This window comes from Gigantopelta aegis, unplaced genomic scaffold (assembly GCF_016097555.1).
Source record: "Gigantopelta aegis isolate Gae_Host unplaced genomic scaffold, Gae_host_genome ctg2484_pilon_pilon, whole genome shotgun sequence".
NCBI classification, from domain to species: Eukaryota; Metazoa; Mollusca; class Gastropoda; order Neomphalida; family Peltospiridae; genus Gigantopelta; species Gigantopelta aegis.
In genome coordinates, this window is record NW_024532936.1 from 1 (window position 1) to 25,000 (window position 25,000).

General features: G+C 36.5%; 1 protein-coding gene across 1 annotated transcript in view; it reads right to left on the reverse strand.

Moving 5' to 3' along the window:
* Nucleotides 1-719: 719 nt before the first annotated feature.
* LOC121391455 (chitotriosidase-1-like) overlaps nt 720-25,000 on the reverse strand; it is a gene marked incomplete at its 3' end in the record, with an annotated part of 26,361 nt that continues 2,080 nt past the window's right edge. Inside the window, exons 2-6 of the mRNA XM_041523086.1 lie at nt 8,127-8,213; nt 6,928-7,119; nt 4,293-4,549; nt 2,846-2,964; nt 720-843 (exon numbers count right to left, since the gene is read on the reverse strand). Coding sequence (XP_041379020.1) covers nt 720-843; nt 2,846-2,964; nt 4,293-4,549; nt 6,928-7,119; nt 8,127-8,187 — 753 coding nt within the window. The remainder of the gene's footprint in view (nt 844-2,845; nt 2,965-4,292; nt 4,550-6,927; nt 7,120-8,126; nt 8,214-25,000) is intronic.

Consider the following 25,000-nt stretch of genomic DNA (forward strand, 5'->3'; position numbering starts at 1 on the left):
GTAATGTGTCAAAACGATATTTTCACTCAATGCTTAAAAGTTCTTGAAAATATGATTTTCACACATCACTCGTTGACATAAAAATCGTATTCTAAAAAACACTATCGAATAGCCTCTATATATTTATATGAGATTTGAAGAACTGGAACTAGTAAAATACGAGGTTCTATAAGATAATGAAAGAATGAATGAATGAATGAATGAATGAATGAATTAATTAATGTTTAACGTCACAAAAATACACATGGGCTACTGGGTGTGAAACAAAGGTAAGTATATGAATATGATTCTTTACATTAAAAACTAAACATTATACAATAATCTAAAAACAGTGAATGAATGAATGTGTTGAAAGAAAGAATAAAAAACCATACATCAGTAAAAGGCTATTTCAAAAGACGTAACAATAAACATCAACACATGACAAAAAAAATCAAACATGACATATCAACACATTTTAATCTACTACTTTTAGGTGGACGAATCGAATAAAATCACTAGAAACAAATGTTTTGTTTTACTTTGAAAAACCCCAGGACATACCACGGCCTTTGATATACCAGTCATGAAGCATTTGCAGGGACGTTAAAAAACCCAAAAATAACTAACCCCCACCGAGGACATTGATCCTACGACACATCGAGCGAATGATTTACCAGTGAGCTAAATCCCGCCCTTATGAACAGTAAAAGATCAATGTAACTGCATGATCTACTCACGGCATTTGTGTAGCTATCCGGAGGTTGTTGGTCTGATCGCGGGTATAGAGGGCTACCATGATCCAGACCCGTACTCCAAGAGCCTTGATAGTCATAAGCCATTATGTTGACGAAGTCGAAATATCTGAAATATAAATAGACACTAAGCTGTAGGATATATTTAAATATATTCCCGACTTTACAATACACAGTCTAGTCACAATGGTGTTTCTTAGCACTGAGTTTGAAATATCTTATTACATCAGCAAAGTCCTATTGTACTTTATTTTGATAGAAGTGACATTTGCATTACGCATTACGACGAATGGTTCTTCTGATCAAACCAAACCAAAATATCTCAAAATATCATACTCATGAATATCTATATCTGTCTGACTGTCAATCTGCCTATCTACAAAATTATAGGTGGACAAAATGTGATGTCACGGGTTTAACCTGTCGGTCATCTTATATATAACAGAATTAAGGGGAATCGGAGAAATAACAGAATCGGAGAAATAACTTTTTTCTTTCTTTTTTTTCAATTGACACTTTTATTTCTTAAATCATTAATTTCCCCTTTCAACATGTTTGGCATTACTAGCGCATTACAAGTAATTTTGTTTATACTTCTATATTTCTTCTTTCTTCCTCACCCTATTATTTTTTCTCTCTCCCCCCCCCCCCCCCCCCCCCCCCCCCCGATCAAAACCAACTAGTGTCTCTGTGAATTCATATATATCAATATTTGTTCTTCCTTTTATAGTTCAGTTTTGTTCTAGATTTTTTTTTCTTGTATGTAGATAGAGAGCATTTATACCAGAAAATACTATAAAACCACCAACATCGCAATTAAAACAATTTGATCTATTTTGTTGATTTAAAATAGGTTAAATCACAAATGATAAATAATATATTTTATTATGTTAAGTATTGTTGATTAAATAATGGTAATACGTATATTCACTACCAAATTAATCTAGTAAGAAAAAGAAATATTATGATGCACTTCACTTTCATTATAGCAGAACAACAGACATATATATTTTTTAATGAAATAAAGTATTGTATCATCTGTAATCATGATTGAACATGTATCATCATTGTACAGTAATGATTCTAGGCTCCCCAACCTTGACATTGTCTGCTTGATCTGGGGATATGTTAACAGAATTAAGATTTTTTTTCTACTAGTACTAGTAAATAAAATTATGTGCTTGTACATTGTTACGGGTATATACAATACTTATTACATACATACATACATACAGACAGACATACATACATACACACATACAGACATACATACACACATACACACATACAGACATACAGACATACATACACACATACACACATACACACACATACATATCATACATACATACACACATACAGACATACACACATACACACATACACACACATACATATCATACATACACACATACACACGCACATACATACATACACACACACACACATACATACAGCCATACATACATACATGCATACATACATACATACATACATACATACACACACACATACATACACATATATATAACTTCACGAGCACTAGAATACATGCTACTCAATGTATATTAAGGAACGTAGTTGGTCTGATTGATAGCGTTCCGGCCCAACAATTGCGGGCGATTGGGTGCCACAGGTTCGGGTCTCGGTAACGGCATGAGGAAATTTGTGAAGGCAATAAAGGATTTTAATATCCCCTGTGCCAGTGCGTCATTTGAATATATGTATGTTTAAGTCAAAACCCGACATACATACAATAGAGATATTCAAAATATAAAAATACATACATACATACATACATACACACACACATACACACACATACATACACATATATATAACTTCACGAGCACTAGAATACATGCTACTCAATGTATATTAAGGAATACAACACCATCAGTACCATATATACATATCATTGTATACATATTATGAAACACATGTTAACGGACATTAATATGGAGCTAACGTCATAAGCATCGTATTAAATATTTAATTATTATGGATTTCACAACAGATTACATACGTGATATGGAGCTAACTTCATCAGCACTTTAGAATGCATCGTATAATATACATAATTATAATGTAATACACAATAGATTACATACGTTGATATGGAGCTAACTTCATAAGCACTGTCGATCGTGTTCCGGCTGCCAGAAACCGAGGCTGACAGGATCAATGTGTTTTGATTTCCCGTTTCTGCATTAAACTTTTGACGGAGACGCTGGAAAACACAAGTTAAATAGAACATCACCTTTATCTCAGAAAGAATTAAGCATACAAATCTCAGAAAGAATAAAGCATACAAATATTAGTTTGAAAAAGAAAAAAGAAGATGAAATGTCTTATTTAACGACGCAATAAACAACACACATAATGAGAAAAGAAACCCTTGTCGCCACTCCATGTGCTACTATTTTCGATTTCATTAATTCATTTCAACTTATTTTCGTGCTTATATCCAATTAAGGTTCAAGCACGCTGTCCTGGGCACACACCTCGGCTATCTGGGTTGTCTGTCTAGGACAATGGGTTAGTTGTTAGTGAATATGAGAGCGAGAGAGAGAGAGAGAGAGAGAGAGAGAGAGAGAGAGAGAGAGAGAGAGAGAGAGAGAGAGAGAGAGAGAGAGGGTGTAGTGGTCTTACACCTACCTACCCATTGTGCCGTTACCAGGCTGCGAACCCTGTACCTACCAGCCTTATGTCCGATAGCTTAACCACAACACCACTGAGGCCGGTATTTTCAATTAGCACCAAGGGATCTTTTATATGCATCATCTCACAGAGAATATTACATTACATATTACATTGTAAGACCTTTATTATATCAATTGTGGATCACTGGCTGGAACGAGAAATAATTCAATGGGTTAACCGACTGGGATCGATAATTCATCAATAATGCATTAGGCGAGCGCTTTGCCATTGTTTACGTCACACTCCCTTGTTAAATAGAGCATTTGGCAACATAGTTATTCATTATGCACACTGGAACGGGTAAAGAAACGTTGTTACTGCATTTGATGGAGTTCAAACAGGCCTCGGTGGCGTCGTGGTTAAGCCATCGGTCTACAGGCTGGTAGGTACTGGGTTCGGATTCCAGTCAAGGCAGGGGATTTTTAATCCAGATACCGACTCCAAACCCTGAGTGAGTGCTCCGCAAGGCTCAGTGGGTAGGTGTAAACCACTTGCACCGACCAGTGATCCATAACTGGTTCAACAAAGGCCATGGTTTGTGCTATCCTGCCTGTGGGAAGCGCAAATAAAAAATAAATAAGCCTATGTGGCGACAGCGGGTTTCCTCTAAAAACAGTGTCAGAATGACCATATGTTTGACGTCCAATAGCCGATGATAAAATTTTAAATCAGTGGCGTCGTTTAATAAAACAAACTTAATTTGATGGAGTTGTATTGAGATATTCGCTAAAAGGCAACAATTTGAATTGCACGCTGCCACTTTTGCAATATGAGCGGTATGTAAAAATGGGGACTACTACAAATCGGGTGTTAAAGGTCGTGCGGTGTTAGTGCGCCTTTAAAACCAAAACTTACCGCTACAAGTTTCGTGTACCGCTGTTTGTCACCAGCATTCCCGCCTCGTTGTCCCGGGAACTCCCAATCAATGTCCAGGCCGTCGAAGTTGCGAGTGCGAAGGAACGTGATGACGTTGTCACAGAATGCGTCGATCCGGGTGTCGGTGCTGACGACGTCGGTAAATCCCGAGGAGGTGTGATTCCAACCCCCGACCGCCAGAAGGACTTTAAGACCTGGAGCCGTGGTCTTCAGATCCGTCACTTTCTTGTAATTACCTGGAATATCCAGTCAGTTTATAACAGAGAGACAAGGTATTAATCGTGAACTTTTTACTTAACTACTCATACTCTCATATATAAATAATTATAGATACATAAATACATACATACATACATGCATACAGACATACATACATACATACATACATACACACATACAGACATACATACATACATACACACATACACACACACAGACAGACAGACAGACAGACATACAGACATACAGACATACAGACATACATACATACAGACAGACACACACACAGACACAGACATACATACATACATACATACATACGGGCGAATCGGTGCCACAGGTTCGAGTCCCAGCAACGGCATGGGACAATTTTTGAGGCCAGAAAGGATTTAATTATCCCCTGCGCCAGTGCGTTACTATCTATGTATGTAATAGTCAACCTCGACATACATACAATATATAGATATTCATACATCAATACATACTAGCCAGTGCCAGGTCTGCCCACTGTTTCATGCACGTAAGCGGGATCGACCGCGTAGATTGTAGGCCCCATGCATATAGTTGAGTTAAAGAAACTTCCTTTATATGGAAGCTTCGATAGCTCAGAGTGTATCGTGGTTAGTCTTGCAATTTGCGGGCGAATCGGTGCCACAGGTTCGAGTCCCAGCAACGGCATAGGACAATTTTTGAGGCCAGAAAGGATTTAATTATCCACTGCGCCAGTGCGTTACTATCTATGTATGTAATAGTCAACCTCAACATACATACAATATATAGATATTCATACATCAATACATACATACATACACACAGACACACACACACAGACATGCATACATACATACATACACACACACACATACATACATAGAGAGACAGACAGACAGACACACACACACACATACTATCACACACGCATATATATATATGTGTGTGTGTGTGTGTGTGTGTGTGTGTGTGTGTGTGTGTGCCCATTTATTCACTCGTCCATCTGTCCATCCACGCATACAAACACATACATACATACATACTCTCTCTCACACACACACACACATACACCCACACATACATCAATAAATAAATGCATACATACATACATACATACATGCATACATACATGCACACATACACACATACATACATACATTGATTTAATTATCCCCTGCGCCAGTGCGTTAATATCTATGTATGTAATAGTCAACCTCGACATACATACAATATATAGATATTCATACATCAATACATACTAGCCAGTGCCAGGTCTGCCCACTGTTTCATGCACGTAAGCGGGATCGACCGCGTAGATTGTAGGCCCCATGCATATGGTTGAGTTAAAAGAGCTTCCTTTTTATGGAAGCTTCGATAGCTCAGAGCGTATTGTGGTTAGTCTGCCAATTTGCGGGCGAATCGGTGCCACAGGTTCGAGTCCCAGCAACGGCATGGGACAATTTGTGAGGCCAGAAAGGATTTAATTATCCCCTGCGCCAGTGCGTTAATATCTATGTATGTAATAGTCAACCTCGACATACATACAATATATAGATATTCATACATCAATACATACATACATACATAATTTAAGCCTTCAAGTTGCAGGTAAATCGGTAACTCACATTTGAGTCCCAGCAATGCCACGAGACAATTTGTGAGGCTTGAAAATATTTAGTTAGTGCATCAATATCTATGTATGTGATAGTCATACTGATATTCATACATCAAAAACATATACAAGTATTTGCATATAGAGCACATTTATTTATTAATAATCGGCTACTGAATGTCAAACATTTGGTGATTCTGACATATAGTCTTAGAGAGGAAACTCGCTACATTTTTCCATTGGTAGCAAAGGATATTTTATATGCACCATCCCACATACAGGATAGTACATACCACGGCCTTTGATATACCAGTCGTCTTGGACTGGCTGGAAGTAGAAATAGTCCAATCACCGACCGCGCATCAGGCAAACGCTTTACCACTGGGCTACGTCCGGCGCCCATACAGACGCATACACGAATACAAATACACAGTGATGTCCATACATACAAATACACATACACACGTACACATTCCCACGCTCTATATCATTTTGCTAAATGTGTTATTGTTCAGCTTGGTTGTTGAAGCCAAAAAAATCAAATCAAAGTGTTGAGATTTGCACCTATCACCCTTCCCCATCAGCAATTAGGTTGTCACCTATTGTTGCTGAAACAATTCAATTCTACACCAGGGCTAGCAATGTTCCAGAGGCGTTCCTCTAGCAGCCTGATGTGACAAACCAACTGTGTAGTGGGTGTTGTACTCAATCATGCTTTAGTTGGTCTTGGTTTCTGGACAATAATTGTTACAAGTTAGGCACAGATCTAAAATGTACTTTGAAAAAGCTTACCACCCAGGCCATCGTCGTTGTTTTCTGTGGTGCCGAGCGAGTTTGTATCTGGTAGTATCTTGGCGAAAGCGTACATGATGTGCGTGCACAACGTCGGATTGATGTTGCTAGGGATGAACCGCATGACACTAGGGCGGTACTGGGCCCAGTTCGCATAGTAGCAAACACGCATGTACTCACCGCCCACTGAAACTATCATAAGAAAGCAAACGTATTAGATACTGAAAAGGTTGTGTTCTATTTCAATTTTTTTTTTAGAACGCTTAAAATAGCGTTTGGTGAATTCAGAAGAAAACAGTTCGTGACAATAAATCCATTAAGATATATATCACAAAATTTCATGTGTGTGTTGGAGGTGGGGCGGGGGCGGGGGCGGGGAGGCTGATAGATTTATTTCCAAGGTCACAGGCCTCGGAGAATGGAAAATTGGCGTAAACCATTTATGGATTACCCAAAAACAAATTCAGGTAACCGATTTCGGTTTTGCGTAACCTATCATGACCATGTAAATGATGTTTTACATTTAATGCTGGAACGAAAATGTGACGCGCGAACGAAACTATCGTTATCACAATTTGTTTTCAACATGTCTGTTCAATGACACTTAAGATTCTAGCCAACTATATAGCTATGTGGGCGGTCTGTGTCGGAAGGTTGGATATTATATAACTGTTGGTAGTTCGAGAGAAAGGAGTCTATAACTGAGCACCTGGAAGCCTAAAAAACAATTATTCGATATATTGCTAACAATGTAAGGACTGGAGTTGGGGCAATGGCATGAGCAGGAACAGAAATAAAGAAATTAAATGAAAATTGTTTAAAGACACTTCAGCACATTTTAAGTTCGGGTACGTTGGTGTCTTAACACGTGGTTATTTTAAAAATGTGTCAATAGATAAAATCCGCTGCCGCCACATAGAAACTTCTTGCCAATAAAACATAGGCAGGACAGTACATACCATAGCCTTTGATGTACCTGCTATGGGCACTGGTTGGGACTGACAAAAACCAAAGTCCACTGAGGGCGATCGATCCTGTAACCCATTGCCCCAAATAGACAAGGACAAGAAAAGAGCTTAGAGCAAGGAGAGAGAGAAATGGTATACGACAAAGGCAGAGGAGAGCAAGAGTAGAGGGCACAGGCATAAGGCATCGTGTAGATGGCACGTGTGGACTATTACTTGTGCAGTGTTCCTTACCGTAACCACAAACAGTCAGCAGAACAGCAGCCACTGCAAGCTGGGGCTTAATCCAAATCATCTTGCGAAATAGCAAGAAGTGTTAAACTGAAATAATAAATAAATAAATATTTTAATGCACATAAAATATCCTATAACTTTTAATCTAAAATGACTAAACATTGTACTTATTTTACCATTACTTTGAAATCTCTTTTATAACAAAAGCACCTCACTATGAGCTTAAAGTGGTAATATCTTTATTAAAATCACATGTTACCAAATGTAATATACGTGTCTTTAAGAGAGTGAGAGGCTCCTAATCGGCCATTAGTTGAAATCTTCTGTATCTATTGTCAGTGACCCACAGAGTGTAGGAGCCAAAGTACTCGGCCTGGACTTGTAGTATATACAATTTTTTTTTAAATATCTGTTAAATGAGACCATAAATATGAAGAACAATATTGTTCACAATGCGTTACCACTAATTTGCTTAAATACAATTTGGCAGTCACTCAACCATTGGAGATCCTATTCCCAATGTGTGTCCTCTTCTAGGTAGGCATTTATGAGATCACCAGTGGTTGAATACTGGCCAAGGTATGCAAAGGAAATGTGTGTCAAATTATAACTAATGTTGTCTTCATTGGTGTTTCATGATTAGAAGTTGAGATATTGTGAGGATAAGGTAATTAATTGCTGAGTGTTGAATGTATGCAAATATAAGATGCACGAATTTGTTATTGATGTTGTCTTAATGGTTATCTGCCCTAGAGTAAGATTTATGATACTTTTAAATTTGTATCTAAAATTGGAGGAAAAACATCTGTGATGATTAAGTAGCAGCAAATTGGATTTATGTAAATTAGGGAGAAACGTTTTTATTGTGATAAAGTGTCAGGAAGCCGAAACACCAAACACACCAGTAATCCAGGTTCACCTGTAAAACACTATTGGGCTGCCAAACTGTTGACAACATGATGTATTCTGTCTGTTTCAGTACTAAAATATTCTCTAAAGTTTAGTATTATTGTTAAACATTTCTAAAATCTTTTCCATGCTACAATGGATGTTTGTTTTGGAAATGCTTGATCTTTCATAGTTTGTGCTTCTATGTTGAGAGTCTGTAGACTAGTTTAATCATGTTTACTTTTTATTTTGTTTACAGCATACCTGTAGAATTTTACAACCTTTGTGCAGAAAATATGTAGTTTTAATTTTATTTTGTTTACAATACACCTGTATATTTTTACATTTGTGCAGAAAATATGTTGTCTAATTTTTATTTTATTTACAGCACACCTGTAGATCTTTTTACAACACTTTTATAGAACATTTGTAGACTAATTTTAATTTTATTTACAGCGTAACGGTAGAGTTTGACAACATTTTGGAGAAAATCTGTGATTTAATGTTTATTTTGTTTACAGCTCACCTGTATTTTGTTTTTACCACACTTGTGTAGAAAATGTGTAGTTTAATTTTCATTGTATTTACAACACATGTAGATTTTAATTATTTTTTTACCAAATCTGCGATGTAATTTTAATTTTATATACAGCACACCTGTAATATGTTTACAAAACTTGTGTAGAAAATCTGTAGTCCAAGTTTTATTTTGTGTAAAATACACATGTAGGTTTTTTTTTACAACATGTAGAAAATCTGTAATCTAAGTTTTATTTTGTGTAAAATACATATGTAGGGTTTTTTTTTACAACCCGTAGAAAATCTGTAATCTAATTTTTATATTATTTACAGCGTATCTGTAGGTGTTTGGGTGTTTTTTGTACAACACTTGTGTAGAAAATCTGTAGTTGTTCGCAGCGTACCTGTAGTTGTTTTTCTTTAAACACATGTAGAAAATCGTTGTCTAATTTTTATTTTATTTACAGCGTACATTTTGTAAAATATATGTGGTCTAATTATTATTTTATTTACAGTACACCTGGGTTTTTTGTTGTTCTTTTGTTGTTTGTTTTACCACACTTGTGTAGAAAATCTGTAGTCTAATTTTTATTGTGTTAACAGCACACATGTAGGTTTTCAGAACATTTATGTCAACAATCTGTAGTTTTATTTTATTTACAGTTCACCTGTAGACGTTTTACAACGTTGTGTAGAAATGGATTTTTACTTTTGTGTAGGAAATCTGTACTCTAATTTTGATTTTATTTACAGCACACCTTCAGACACTTGTGTAGAAAATCATTGTCAAATGTTTATTTTATTTACAGCACACCTGTAGACACCTTTGTAGAAAGTCATTGTCTAATGTTTATTTTATTTACAGCACACCTGTAGACACCTGTGTAGAAAGTCATTGTCTAATGTTTATTTTATTTACAGCACACCTGTAGACACCTGTGTAGAAAATCATTGTCAAATGTTTATTTTATTTACAGCACACCTGTAGACACCTGTGTAGAAAGTCATTGTCTAATGTGTATTTTATTTACAGCACACCTGTAGACACCTGTGTAGAAAATCATTGTCAAATGTTTATTTTATTTACAGCACACCTGTAGACACCTGTGTAGAAAGTCATTGTCTAATGTGTATTTTATTTACAGCACACCTGTAGACACCTGTGTAGAAAGTCATTGTCTAATGTTTATTGTATTTACAGCACACCTGTAGACACCTGTGTAGAAAGTCATTGTCTAATGTTTATTTTATTTACAGCACACCTGTAGACACCTGTGTAGAAAATCATTGTCAAATGTTTATTTTATTTACAGCACACCTGTAGACACCTGTGTAGAAAGTCATTGTCTAATGTGTATTTTATTTACAGCACACCTGTAGACACCTGTGTAGAAAATCATTGTCTAATGTTTATTTTATTTACAGCACACCTGTAGACACCTGTGTAGAAAGTCATTGTCTAATGTGTATTTTATTTACAGCACACCTATAGACACCTGTGTAGAAAATCATTGTCTAATGTTTATTTTATTTACAGCAAACCTATAGACATTTGTGTACAAAATCATTGTCTAATGAGGTTTTTTATTATTTACAGCACACCTGTCGACTCTTTTTAAAGTTCTTTTATAGAAAATCTGCTGTAGTCTAATTTATTTTTTATTTACAGTACGACTGTAGGTTGAGTGTTGTTTTTACAACACGTATAAAAACTTTGTAGTCTAATTTTTTATTGTTTTACTGCTCACATGTAGACCTTTTACAACACTCGTGTAGAAAATCTGTAGTCTTTTTTTTTTCAGTAGTTTTCTGTAGATTGTTAAAAACATTTATGTCGAAATCAGTCCATTTTGTTTTGTTGTATTTTTTTTTTATGACGGCAAATGAATGTTCTTTTGCGGGGGTAGTGCTTAGGTGTCATTAAACACAATAACTTTAAAATATAAGCTCTTCCCGACAGTTAGTATTATAAGTGGAAATCCGATTACCCGAGTCAAATTTTTTTTTTTTTACTACTCTCATGACTAGGTGCACAGGGAAGGGAGATCTTGTTTCTAACGTATGTGTTGCACAATGTAACACAAAAGATGACGAGTGTTTGTAACTTAAGACATGCCACCCCTAGCATTAAAACTACCTACTCGGATAAGACGACCTATTGTGTAAATTGACTAAAAGGCGCCATGACGCATAAAGGCTAAGATGTAATAAAGCTGAACGCTGGATGTATGACGAGAGAAAAAATAAATCAGCAATATTGTTAAGACTGACTTTGCATTTTTTGTGCAGTAGTAGTATTTTATGAATCGATGGTGGGTTGGGTCAAAAACAAAATTCTAATTTTTAATTTGAGCTAGATTGCCATGCCATTTTGAGCTAAGATTCAAGCACGCCGTTCTAGGCACACATCTCATCCATCTAGGCTGTCTCTCCAGGACAGTGGTTTAATAAAAATGTTGTTTTGTTTAACAACACCGATAGTTAAACAAACGTGTTTTGTTTAAAGCCACCACTAGAGCACATTGATTTATTAATCATCGGCTATTGGATGTCAAACATTTGGTAATTTTGGCATATAGCCTTAGAGGGGAAACCCGCTAAAAAAAATTCCCTATTACATGTAGTAGCAAGAGATCTTTTATATATACACCATCCCACAAATAGGATAGCATATACCACGGCTTTTGATATACCAGTCGTGGTGCACTAGCTGGAACGAGAAATCGCCCAATGGGCCCACCGACGGGGATCGATCCTAGACCGACCGCGCATCAAGCGAGCTCTTTATCACTGGTCTACATCCCGCCCCAACAACACCGATTGAGTCCACTGACTATTTAACTATCGGCTATTGGACGTCAAACATTTGATAATTCTGACTTATAGTCTTAGACTAAACTACAGTTTTTCATTAATAACAAGAGCACTATTATACGCACTTTCCCACAGACAGGAGTGTGTTAATAATTACTTGTTAGTGATTAATGAGAGAGAAAGAGAGGCGTCTTCAGAGTACTAGTGGTCTTGAAAGCACGCAATACAGAGTCGTTAAAATCCCCTCTGACATGAAGCCAGTATTGGGATTCGACTCCAGTACCTACCAGCCTTAGAACTGTTGATTTAACCATTATTCCGATGAAACCCTTTGCACCTTTTGGTACATTCTTTATTTAATGCATAGGAGGGGGCACAAAAAAAAAATATTTTGTGGGTGATATCAAATTCTTCAGTTTCATTCAGGTGTGGGGTCGGGGGTAGATATTAAACAAATATTGCCCAGCCTTCATCCTTTATTTCTATCGGATCTCATTGTTAAACATAGACTATAACGCAATTGTTATGCTACAATACATAGAGAATTTGCGACAGGTTTCGATGACAAGCATTACGCGTAGGATTTGAGTTACTAACGATAGGTCTTTGTGTATCATGAAATACAACCCGCTAACATGTTCTGTGGTGATAAGGTTTTGTTATCCGAAACAGGAAGAGACCTGGGTAGACAATTCTAGCCTCCTTGAAATAAAATAGCTGACTGTAAATAGAAATCAAGTGGACTGACTTTAAACATGCACATCTGCGTGCATAGATGTACAGCAGCTGATTACAAGAATTATAATATAGGTAAAACAGTAACAGAAATGTCAACAGAAAGAAACAAACAGTAACATATTTGGCAAATATTGCTTTGTTTTCTAAACTGCATGTACTAACACAGTAAAACCATGCCCTGAACAAACCAGAATCCTGTCAAAACCGGCCAGGTTTCATGGTCCCGAATTTTCTAAATTCTAAAACGCGACCCTCTAAAAACCGGATCCTGTCTAAATCAAATAAATATTACGTCCCCAGCGTTATCCGGTTTAGACAGGTTTCACTGTAACCTTTTATAAAAAAAAATGTTTAATGTCAAAGGTGTTTGTCTGTTTGTTTGCTCTCCAAAATCCAAAAGGAAATTCATTAATGTTAATTATTTTGTTTTCATTACAAAAGTTTGCTCACTGAGCGCTGACCTAATTAAATTCAATGGTTAAAGCCGCACACCCTAGTTCCATCCAGCGAAAATAAATTATAATTTGGTTAATCTACAAACCTGTAACACACTTAGATCACGTTTTTATCAAATGGAGTGAAAAAGCAGGTTTTATATCGATAAATACCATGGGAATCCCCATGTCCCAATTGCTTGAAATAATTTTGAAAGTTTGTATTCTGATGTGACAGGTAGATGTCGCTCGAAGCACAACAATGGCTACGTCACGACAAATTTCACAGACTTGGGGTGCGTTCTTTTCACCTCTCCTGGACATGTTCCAACTGTTCTGTCCTGGTTGTATCCCCTCTCCAGATATCGTAGGACTTAGCAAAATTATTGGTTTTAAGGGTTTGTAACGTTTTGTATTGAGATACTTACTTGTCTGAACTTTATTGTTACTGAAAATGTTCACGAACTGTGAAGAAAAATCTCACAAATGAACAACAACAAATCGGATGTTGATTGCGCGAACCGTGCACGAGAAAACAAACCGAACCAAAATGATAACGGTCACGTGGTATACCAACGTCTGTGACATTGAAATGGAAATATCCCGTCTAAAAATAGATTAGACCTTGTCTGCTCTACGGTTTTTTTCTCAAACGTGCGTCCGTTTTTCAGAAATACGAAAAATGCATTTTGTGATATTACAAACACCAGGATTACCAGGATTACCAAAAAACACTTCAGGTGAATGGAAATGTATATTCTAAATAATAAACGGTAAGTAAAGTGCAATTTTATTTGTGAAAAAATGGGTTTAATAGCGAAAAACAACGCCGTAATGGTTAACAACTAGCCGTAACTAGGGTGTGTCCCTTTAAATAACGTTTTAACACTGGCTTTTTCATTGTCAACACCATTTTTATTTTAATAAAACGGCGATCGCGAGCCAGTTCGCTCAGAATATGGAACTTTAACCATTTTTCAATCCGAAAATAGTTTGTTATATTTTTCTGATTGATTTTTCCACCGTCATTTTTCATGTTTTTAAATCGTCTAAATTTCATTCCTAATGGAAAAGCTTGAGGATTCCCTGCTAAAATCGGGGACTCGAAGGGATTCCCCGTGTCAAGCATTTTGACAGGAGGCGGTTTCATCCCAGTTCGCTAGCCAATTAATGCCTGAGATACTTGCCGAGCTATCAGTGTAAAAAAAATTTTTATTGGTGCAGATTATAATCCGTCATTTTTTAATTGAAAAAAGTGAAGTTTACGAACTTTCTTACTCTCAGCGCATGCGCACTCCATATATCTGCTGTTGCGACCTTTGTGAAAACGTCAAAGTTTGTAAACAAATGTATCAATTTCTCGATTTTATGGGCTCTTATGACTTTGGGATTGATTGTAGATTATGCTAAATGTGTAATATTTGTAATTTTTGTCTTATAAACGACACGAAGGTGTTTTTTGTGTGTCTTTTGTCCGGTAAACATCTGACATGTGTGGGCTGTACCATTGCTGCTGATGCAAGGTGTGGATGAGTTGTGTGTTCTGTGCATTTCGTTGGCCTATACCACAAACAGCTAGCAGTCTTGAGTAGGTTTTTTCCTTTATTATTTTAGTTAGGATCGACGTTTTGGAAATAAGAATATTTTTTTTTCTGTGAATTTAAATAAAATTATTTCAAAAATTAAAAAAATAGCGAAAGAAAAAAATATTTTTTAGATAATTTTCGATTTTTGAGCAATTTTCCACGGTCATTTTCATAATCATAGCAACCACAAACTTCAATTAAAATTGCTATGTTGTAGACATATCTTACAATTTAAGGTGGTTACGTTTTGAAGATTTTGACGAAAACGCGATATTTGACATTTTGTGTGAAATTCATGAAACTCAACCCTCCTAAATTGACAAATTTGAATACGTTGTATGAATTCTTTATTTATTGCAAAGGAGTAAAGATATACTATTGTACTATAAATTTCGTTAAAAACCGGTTTTTTTTTTGTTTTTTTTTTCTCCTTGATTATTTTAGTTTGGGACGACATATAGTCAAAAAAGGAAAAAAGTTTTAGAAATTTTAAAAAAGAACTATTGTTTCTTTTAATTTAAATTAAATTATTTCAAAAATTAAAGTGTGTGCATGAGTCAGGTGAACTATAATTATTTCAGTTTGCATGTCAGTCTGAAAGAAAGAACAAACTAATTGTAAACTGAAATAAACAAAATAAAACATTATGTACAGATTAAAATGCCCTTGTTACACAAACACTCAACTCCGAGTGTCAACGTGCAGCAGTATTGTCCTGTAGTGCACAGGTAAATATTGTATGATTACACCCCTTCTCTGTAATGGTCTAGTCCGGCTCGGTCACAGACAGTCAAATAACTAGTCTATATTTAGACGGATGCGCGTAATAAATGATTTTTTAATCTAAAAATAGACCGCCACGCCAGCAAACTTCTTCTAATGTGTCCTGCCAAACAGAATGTTTAGAGACAGTTTTGAAAACCCCCCCGAGAACAGAAACCGCTAGTCTGTTCTGTATTCCGCTGTTTCTTTGATTTCCAGGCCCGGGATGTAGCCCAGTGATAAAGCGTTCGAATGATGCGCAGTCGGTCTAGGATCGATCGCCGTCGGTGGACCCATTGGGCTATTTCTCGTTCCAGCCAGTGCTCCACAACTGGTGTAACAAAGGCCGTAGTATATATTATCTCGTCTGTGGGATGGTGCATATAAAAGATCCATTGCTGCTAATCGAAAAGAGTAGCCCATGAAATGGCGACAGCGGGTTTCCTCCCTCAATATCTGTGTGGTCCATAGCCATATGTCTCACACCATATAACCGTAAATAAAATGTGGTGAGTGCGTCGCTAAATAAAATATTTCCTTCCTTCTTTAATTTCCAATATCACACTCAATAGCCAATGATTATGTTCGTCTTGGAATATCAGTGACATTCATTCATCCATTCGTTCATTCATTCATTCATTCATTCATTACAGGTGTTGTTTTATATACAATCTTCCATATCCCGTATGCTGATTGTTTAACATAACGCATGACAAGGCGGGGGAAGAATCGGGCCAAGAATTTAGTGTACATGGGTAAACACGAAGTAAACAAATCTGTAGAATATCTATACAATACAACATCGGGCAGTCGGTCAAACCAAGTTCAGCTTCGAAACACATTTTGTTCGCGGACATCCCTGACCGATCATCTGTGAAACGCTTCAAAGCGACTGTCGAAAACAGATTGCATAACAGTAGCAATTTTCACTATAATACGACCAGTGTTCGACGACTAGTAGCATGCTGGTTTGATTTTAAATCTTGGTTTGCTTTTATTTTGTTTCCTCCAGTGCTCCACCAGCAACAAAGGATTAGGGTCTCTTTTATTAAGTACAGTCTCTCACAACTATTGCGTTAAAGGTCGGTGTTTATCATATTATTGCTGTGAGGAATAGTCTTATTGATAAAAAGAGTAGTCTATGTGGAGGCAGTATGTATCTTCTCTCATCCTCTAGCTCACCCAAATAGCGACTGATTAAATAGTGCGCCGGGGGGGGGGGGGGGGGGGGGCATTACGAACGAATAAGGTGGCTGCACTGTAACCGAATAGAAGGATTTCAATAAATACTTATCCTAAACCACACCATGAGTTATGTTGCAACTAATGAACGTGGCTATATGGATTGCCAAATTTAACATGAAATGACATTTTTGGGGTGATATTACAATGACAAAATGTTGCCCGATACAGTCATAGTCCGAGAGCTAACGCTGGATGTCAGTGTGAACCTTTGTGCTATACTTTCAACACCATTTTAAATGTTCAATTTACCATCTCAGAAGTTATACAACGTTGGTCTGCTCTACGAAAGCACACAGATCATTTCGTTTGGACACTAGGGGCACCATGGCAATGGTATAAATGGTCTCCTGGATGTCTTGTAGTGACATTGTGATATTGTGACAAATATGATCATCTTCGCTATAAACCAGGATCTCCAATGTTACAATATATTTTAATTTTAAATACATACACATACACTTACACTTACACACATACACACATAAATACATACACACATACATACGCGCGCGCCTCGATAGTTCAGAATAAATCGTGGAAAGTCTGCAAGTTGCGGGCGATTCGGTGCCACAGGTCCGGGTCCTAACAGCGGCATGGGACAATTTGTGAAGCCAGAAAGGATTTAATTATCCCCTGCGCCAGTGCCTTAATATCTATGTATGTAACAGTCAACCTCGACATACATACAATATATAGATATTAATACATCAATACATACACCAATAGATATTAATACATCAATACATACACCAATAGATACATACATACATACATACATACATACAGACAGACAGACAGACATACAGACAGACAGACACATACAGACAGACACAGACAGACAGACAGACAGACAAACAGACATACAAACATGCACATACACACAGACATACAAACATACACAAACACACATACATACATACATACATACATACATACATACATACACAGGTTGGAGGCCTAGCAACGGCATAGGACAATTTGTGAGGCCAGAAAGGATTTAATTAACCGCTGCGCCAGTGCGTTAATATCTATGTATGTAACAGTCAACCTCGACATACATACAATATATAGATATTCATACATCAATACATACATACATACATACATGCAGATATACAGACAGAGGCACACTCGCCTTGTGAATAATACATGAGTGGTCATTAGATACTATTTAACAAGAATTAAAGAACGAGTTTTAAAATAAATAGTGCCTATTATATTATTTCTTACATAACCTCAAAAACCAGACTGAAATGAAATTTGAACGTCTATTACAATTAAAACTTATGTACGGCGCTTGCACTTGCAGTCAGCTTATAAGTCACACAACAACCAATTTTGGTCGTGTTTAGTTATTTGGATAGTATGGCTGTAGCAGCGACCGTGTATTTAAATCTTTAAGTGAATATCACATACGTTGGAGATCGCCGTAAGGTATAAAAAAAAAATCTCACAATGTACTCTCCTCCCAACAGGCATGTATGAAATGGATAATAAAAACCGATATGCATGATGATATCATAGACGACTGTCCATGTCAAACAGAATCACGGTCCCCAGAACGAATCTTCCAGCTCTGACCCCCCCCCCCCCCCCGTACAACGAAGGGCAAGGTTAAGTCACTGACCGAACGGAGCAATGCTGGCTCACAAGCTTTGGGGCAACAAGATCCAGATAGGATATTTTGTAGCATAATCAGACTCTAAATCTAATATACTCGCTTGATGCGTTGTCGGTCTAGGATCGATCCCCATCGGTGAGCCCATTGGGCTATTTCTCGTTCCAGTCAGTGCACCACGACTGGTATATCAAAGGCCGTGGTATGTGCTATCCTATCTGTGAAATGGTTCATAGAAAACATCCCTTGCTACTAATGGAAGGAATGTAGCTGGATTCCTCTCTTAGACAATATGCCAAAATTACCAACTGTTTGAATTCCAATAGCCGATGATTTATAAATCAATGTGCTCTAGTGGTGTCGTTTAACAAAAACAAACGTTTAACTAAATTTAATATAAAGCATGATCGGCTATATAGCTTGAACGCAGAGCATGTTATAGAAATCCTATCGTTTGCTTTTGTGTTTACGTACAGATATGTCACCAGTCTGCGATGTGTTTCGATTATTCCATATCACGGATGTGTACTGAACAATATATTGTTCATTCATATATTCCATACACTTTCCGATATCAATACACACCAGTTTATATCTAGACAGTTTTACAAATATACCATGAAAACCTGATGTGAAAGACTGGTTGTTTGAGGACAAAAGGAAAGGAATGTTTGTTTAACAACACCTCTACACATGTTAATACTACAGCTGTTAGGTGTCTAACGTTGATCTGAAGTTCAACTAACTCACTATGATAAAATAAAAAGAAGGCGAAGAAAAGGAAGAAGCAAAATAAAAAATAGAAGGAAAAGAAAGATCGAGAAAATACAAAAGACAAAACGATTATTTGTCTGTCAAAATCTTTTTTAATATTTCCTTTATGTTTAAAAAAATCATAAGTGTCAAACATTAAAATGTTTTTCTCAATATAATTAAGGCTCAAATAATCAGACAAAATAATATGCGTACTTAATTTGACATTTGTCATTTTAATTTTATATTCACTTGACATTAATGTTTATTAATTATACGTGTATTTATGTATAATCAATGAAATGAATTTATGTGTGGAACACACTGTGAAATGATCGGCAATCCACGTAAATATATTCATATTCAATAAGTTGTATTTTTCCTTGTCGTCAATAATACGTAAAATAACCTTAATGAAAAACATCACAATTAGAAAACTGTTTGAAGCGTTTGGGGTGGATTTTATTTTTAAATACATAAATAAATGTTATTTTTACAAAATGTAATTTTAAAAAGTGAATTGAAATATAAAGTTATCATTTTGACTCGTGTTATCATCTATTAAAATCGCAAACCCTTCAAACTGTGAAAATTAAACATTTAATCTGGATAAAGTTACAATAGAGTGAACCGAGAGCCTGTGACGTTGAAACGGGGAAATACCCTTTAAAATAGACAAGAGCTCGTCTCCATAACCGTTACGCGCGTTTTTAAAATTATAAAAAAGATGCATTCCTTGATATTACAAATATCAGGATGACCAGAAACATTTCGGATGTACGTAAATGGATGATATAAACAATAAAATCTAAGTAATGCCTGATTCTGATAGTGAAAAATACGTCGAGGTACTTAAAAACTGTCTATCACTTTAAACATTCGCGATTAATTTTTACGCCAGGCACCCTTATAAAAGTAAACATATTTTACTATAGTTGTTTAATTAAATCTTTAATCAATAATGTGGGACATATTCTCATAGGGGTGAAAGTAAAGTAGGTCCCTGACATTCCCTCATTTGTTTCATCTGTCATTATCTATGTGGTCCATAGCCATATGTCTGACCCCATATAACCGTAAATAAAATGTGGTGAGTGCGTCGTTAAATAAAACATTTCCTTTCTTCCTTAATTTCCAATATCACACTCAATAGCCAATGATTATGTTCGTCTTGGAATATCAGTGACATTCATTCATTCATTCTATTACATACAGGTGTTGTTTTATATACAATCTTCCATATCACGTATGCTGATTGTTTAAAGCCGCACACCCTAGTTCCATCTAGCGAAAATAAATTATAATTTGGTTAATCTACAAACCTGTAACACACTTAGATCACGTTTTTATCAAATGGAGTGAAAAAGCAGGTTTTATATCGATAAATACCATGGGAATCCCCATGTCCCAATTGCTTGAAATAATTTTGAAAGTTAGTATTCTGATGTCACCGGTAGATGTCGCTCGAAGCACAACAATGCCTAACAATGCCTACGTCACGACAAATTTCACAGAGTGCGCACAGACTTGGGGTGCGTTCTTTTCACCTCTCCTGGACATGTTCCAACTGTTCTGTCCTGGTTGTATCCCCTCTCCAGATATCGTAAGACTTAGCAAAATTATTGGTTTTAAGGGCTTGTAACGTTTTGTATTGAGACACTTACTTGTCTGAACTTTATTGTTACTGAAAATGTTCACGAACTGTGAAGAAAAATCTCACAAATGAACAACAACAAATCGGATGTTGATTGCGCGAACCGTGCACGAGAAAACAAACCGAACCAAAATGATAACGGTCACGTGGTATACCAACATCTGTGACGTTTACACAGGAAGATTCCCTCTAAAAATAGACTGGACCTCGCTTGCTTAACGGTTTTTTCTCGATAGCACGTCTTGTGAAAAAATGCAAAAAATGCATTTCGTGGTTTTACAAACATCAGGATTACCAAAAAGCACTTCAGGTGAATGGAAATGTGTATTCTAAATAATAAAATGTAAGTAAAGTGCAATTTTATTTGTGAAAAATGGGGTTTAATAGCGAAAAACAACGCCGTAAAGGTTAACAAATAACTGTAACTAGGGTGTGTCCCTTTAACATAACTCATGACAAGGCGGGGGAAGAATCGGGCCAAGAATTTAGTGTACATGGGTAAACACGAAGTAAACAAATCTGTAAAATATCTATACAATACAACATTGGGCAGTCGGTCAAACCAAGTTCAGCTTCGAAACACATTTTGTTCACGGAGATCCCTGACCGATCATCTGTGAAACGCTTCAAAGCGACTGTCAAAAACAGATTGCATAACAGTAGCAATTTTCACTATAATACGACCAGTGTTCGACGACTAGTAGCATGCTGGTTTGATTTTCAATCTTGGTTCGCTTTTATTTTGTTTCCTCAGTGCTCCACCATCACCAAAGGATTAGGGTCTCTTTTATTAAAAAGAATTACTTTCCTGTTAGTACAGTCTCTCACAACTATTGTGTTAAAGGTCGGTGTTTATCATATTATTTCTGTGAGGAATAGTCTAAATAGCTCTCCATTTATTTCTTACTGATAAAAAGAGTAGTCTATGCGGAGGCAGTATGTATCTTCTCTCATCCTCTAGCCCACCCAAATAGCGACTGATTAAATAATGCGCCGGGGTGGGGTGTGTGTGTGTGTGTAGGGGGGGGGGGGGATTACGAACCAATAAGGTGGCTGCACTGTAACCGAATAGAAGGATGACAATAAATACTTATCCTAAACCACACCATGAGTTATGTTGCAACTAACGAACGTGGCTATATGGATTGTCAAATTTAACATGAAATGTCATTTTTGGGGGTGATATAACAATGACAAAATGTTGCCCGACATAGTGATAGTTCGAGAGCTAACGCTGGATGTTTAGGTAAGTGCGAACTTTTGTGCTATACTTTCAACACCATTTTAAATGTTCAATTTACCATCTCAGAAGTTATAGAACGTCGGTCTGCTCTACGAAATCACACAGCTTATTTCGTTTGGACACTAGGGGCACCATGGTAATGGTATAAATGGTCTCCTGGATGTCTTGTAGTGACATTGTGATATTGTGACAAATATGATCATCTTCGCTATAAACCAGGGTCTCCAATGTTACAATATATTTTAATTTTAAATACATACACATACACTTACACACATACATACATAAATACATACACAAACATACACACATACATACGCGCGCGCCTCGATAGTTCAGAATAAATCGTGGCACGTCTGCAAGTTGCGGGCGATTCGGTGCCACAGGTTCGGGTCCTAACAGCGGCATGGGACAATTTGTGAAGCCAGAAAGGATTTAATTATCCCCTGCGCCAGTGCCTTAATATCTATGTATGTAACAGTCAACCTCGACATACATACAATATATAGATATTAATACATTAATACATACACCAATAAATATTAATACATCAATACATACACCAATAGATACATACATACAGACAGACATACATACAGACAGACACATACAGACAGACAGACAGACAAACAGACATACAAACATGCACATACACACATACATACACATACACAAACACACATACACACATACATACATTCATACATACATCAACACATACATACATAAATAATACATACATACACAGGTTGGAGTCCTAGCAACTGCATAAGACAATTTGCGAGGCCAGAAAAGATTTAATTATCCCCTGCGCCAGTGCGTTAATATCTATGTATGTAACAGTCAACCTCGACATACATACAATATATAGATATTCATACATCAATACATACATACATGCAGATATACAGACAGATATATAGACAGAGGCACACTCGCCTTGTGAATAATACATGAGTGGTCATTAGATACTATTTAACAAGAATCAAAGAACGAGTTTTAAAATAAATAGTGCCTATTATGTTATGTTATGACATTCCCTCATTTCTTTCACCTGTCATCTTTTACAGGTTCTACATATTTACATTCTCCTAATGTCTTCTTTCTTTCAGTCTCCTTTTCATGTCTTTTATCCTCCCCCACCTCTCTTTCTCTTCATTTTTCTTCTCTTTTTTGTTTTTTTGATCTCTCTTCTATCTGTTTTATTTCTTTTTTCTATCTCCTTCTTTCTTTCATGTCTTCTTATTTTCTCGGTCTTTGCCTTCCTATTTTGCCTCTTTCTGTTCACTGTCTCCGTTCTATTTCACTCTTATCACTCTTCTATTTTCTCTTTCCTTTCAATCTTGTTTTTCCCTATTTGTCTCCCTTCTATTTTCAGGATCTTTATCTTATCGCTGTATATGTTTTCTGACTCCATATTTTCCTCTCTTTTTTTTCTTCTAATTGTTTCATCTTCTATCTTTTTTGTCCTTCTGTGTGTGACGTTTTATATTCCTAAAACCACCCTCTTATAAAATTAAATAACGATTATCACCCCCTCCCCCATCTCTTTTTTTATAGTTGACCAATATTCTTGGAGTTTCTGTGTGTGTTTTCTTGGTATTGAATACTGTAATTAGCACTTGATCAAAAATATATTAAATAAAAAAATATCAGTGACTCAATCCTAGAGCTTTAATTATTGTTAAACCATCCTCTTTTGAGTGACGTAATGATATAAGCAAAAGAAATTAAAAATAAATGTTATTTTTTAACAATGATGGGTGGGAGACATTTTCTAAAAATATATATAGAAACAAGTTTGTTTGTTGTGTTCAACGACATCACAAGAGCACGCAATCTAGCGGAAACGAGTACGTCTTAATATTTTTTCGGGGGTTGGGTGGGGCTAGGGTTGGAGGTGACGGTGCAGCTCGCCTGGTGCCCCTATCTACTTAAGGGCATGTAGACAACAGGTTGTATAATAATCAAAGTCAAATAGGGACAATTACATGTACATGACATGCTTTTAAAAATATGTTCTTTTATAATATATACGATGTGTTGCAATTATGACCGATAACTATGACTGTACCGTAATTACCGGTTTGACAGAAACACACCCAACGTAGGCCAAGCCTCAGAATTTAGATAGTAGTAGTAGCAGAAGTGGTAGTGGTAGTGGTAGTGGTAGTAGTGGTAGTAGTGGTGGTGGTGGTAGCAGTAATAGTAGTAGTGGTAGCAGTAGTAGTAGTAGTAGTAGTGGTAGCAGTAGTAGTAGTAGCGGTAGCAGTAGTAGTAGTAGTAGTCGTGGTAGCAGTAGTAGTAGTGGTAGCAGTAGTAGTAGTAGTAGTAGTAGTAGTAGTAGTAGTAGTAGCAGCAGTAGTAGTAGTAGTAGTAGTAGTAGTAGTAGTAGTAGTAGTGGTAGCAGTAGTAGTAGTAGTGGTAGCAGCAGCAGTAGTAGTAGTAATAGTAGTAGTAGTAGTGGTGGTAGCAGTAATAGTAGTAGTAGTAGTAGTAGTGGTAGTAGTAGTAGTGGTAGCAGTAATAGTAGTAGTAGTAGTAGTAGTAGTAGTAGTAGTAGTAGTAGTGGTAGTGGTGGTAGTAGTAGTAGTAGTAGTAGTGGTGGTAGCAGTAGTAG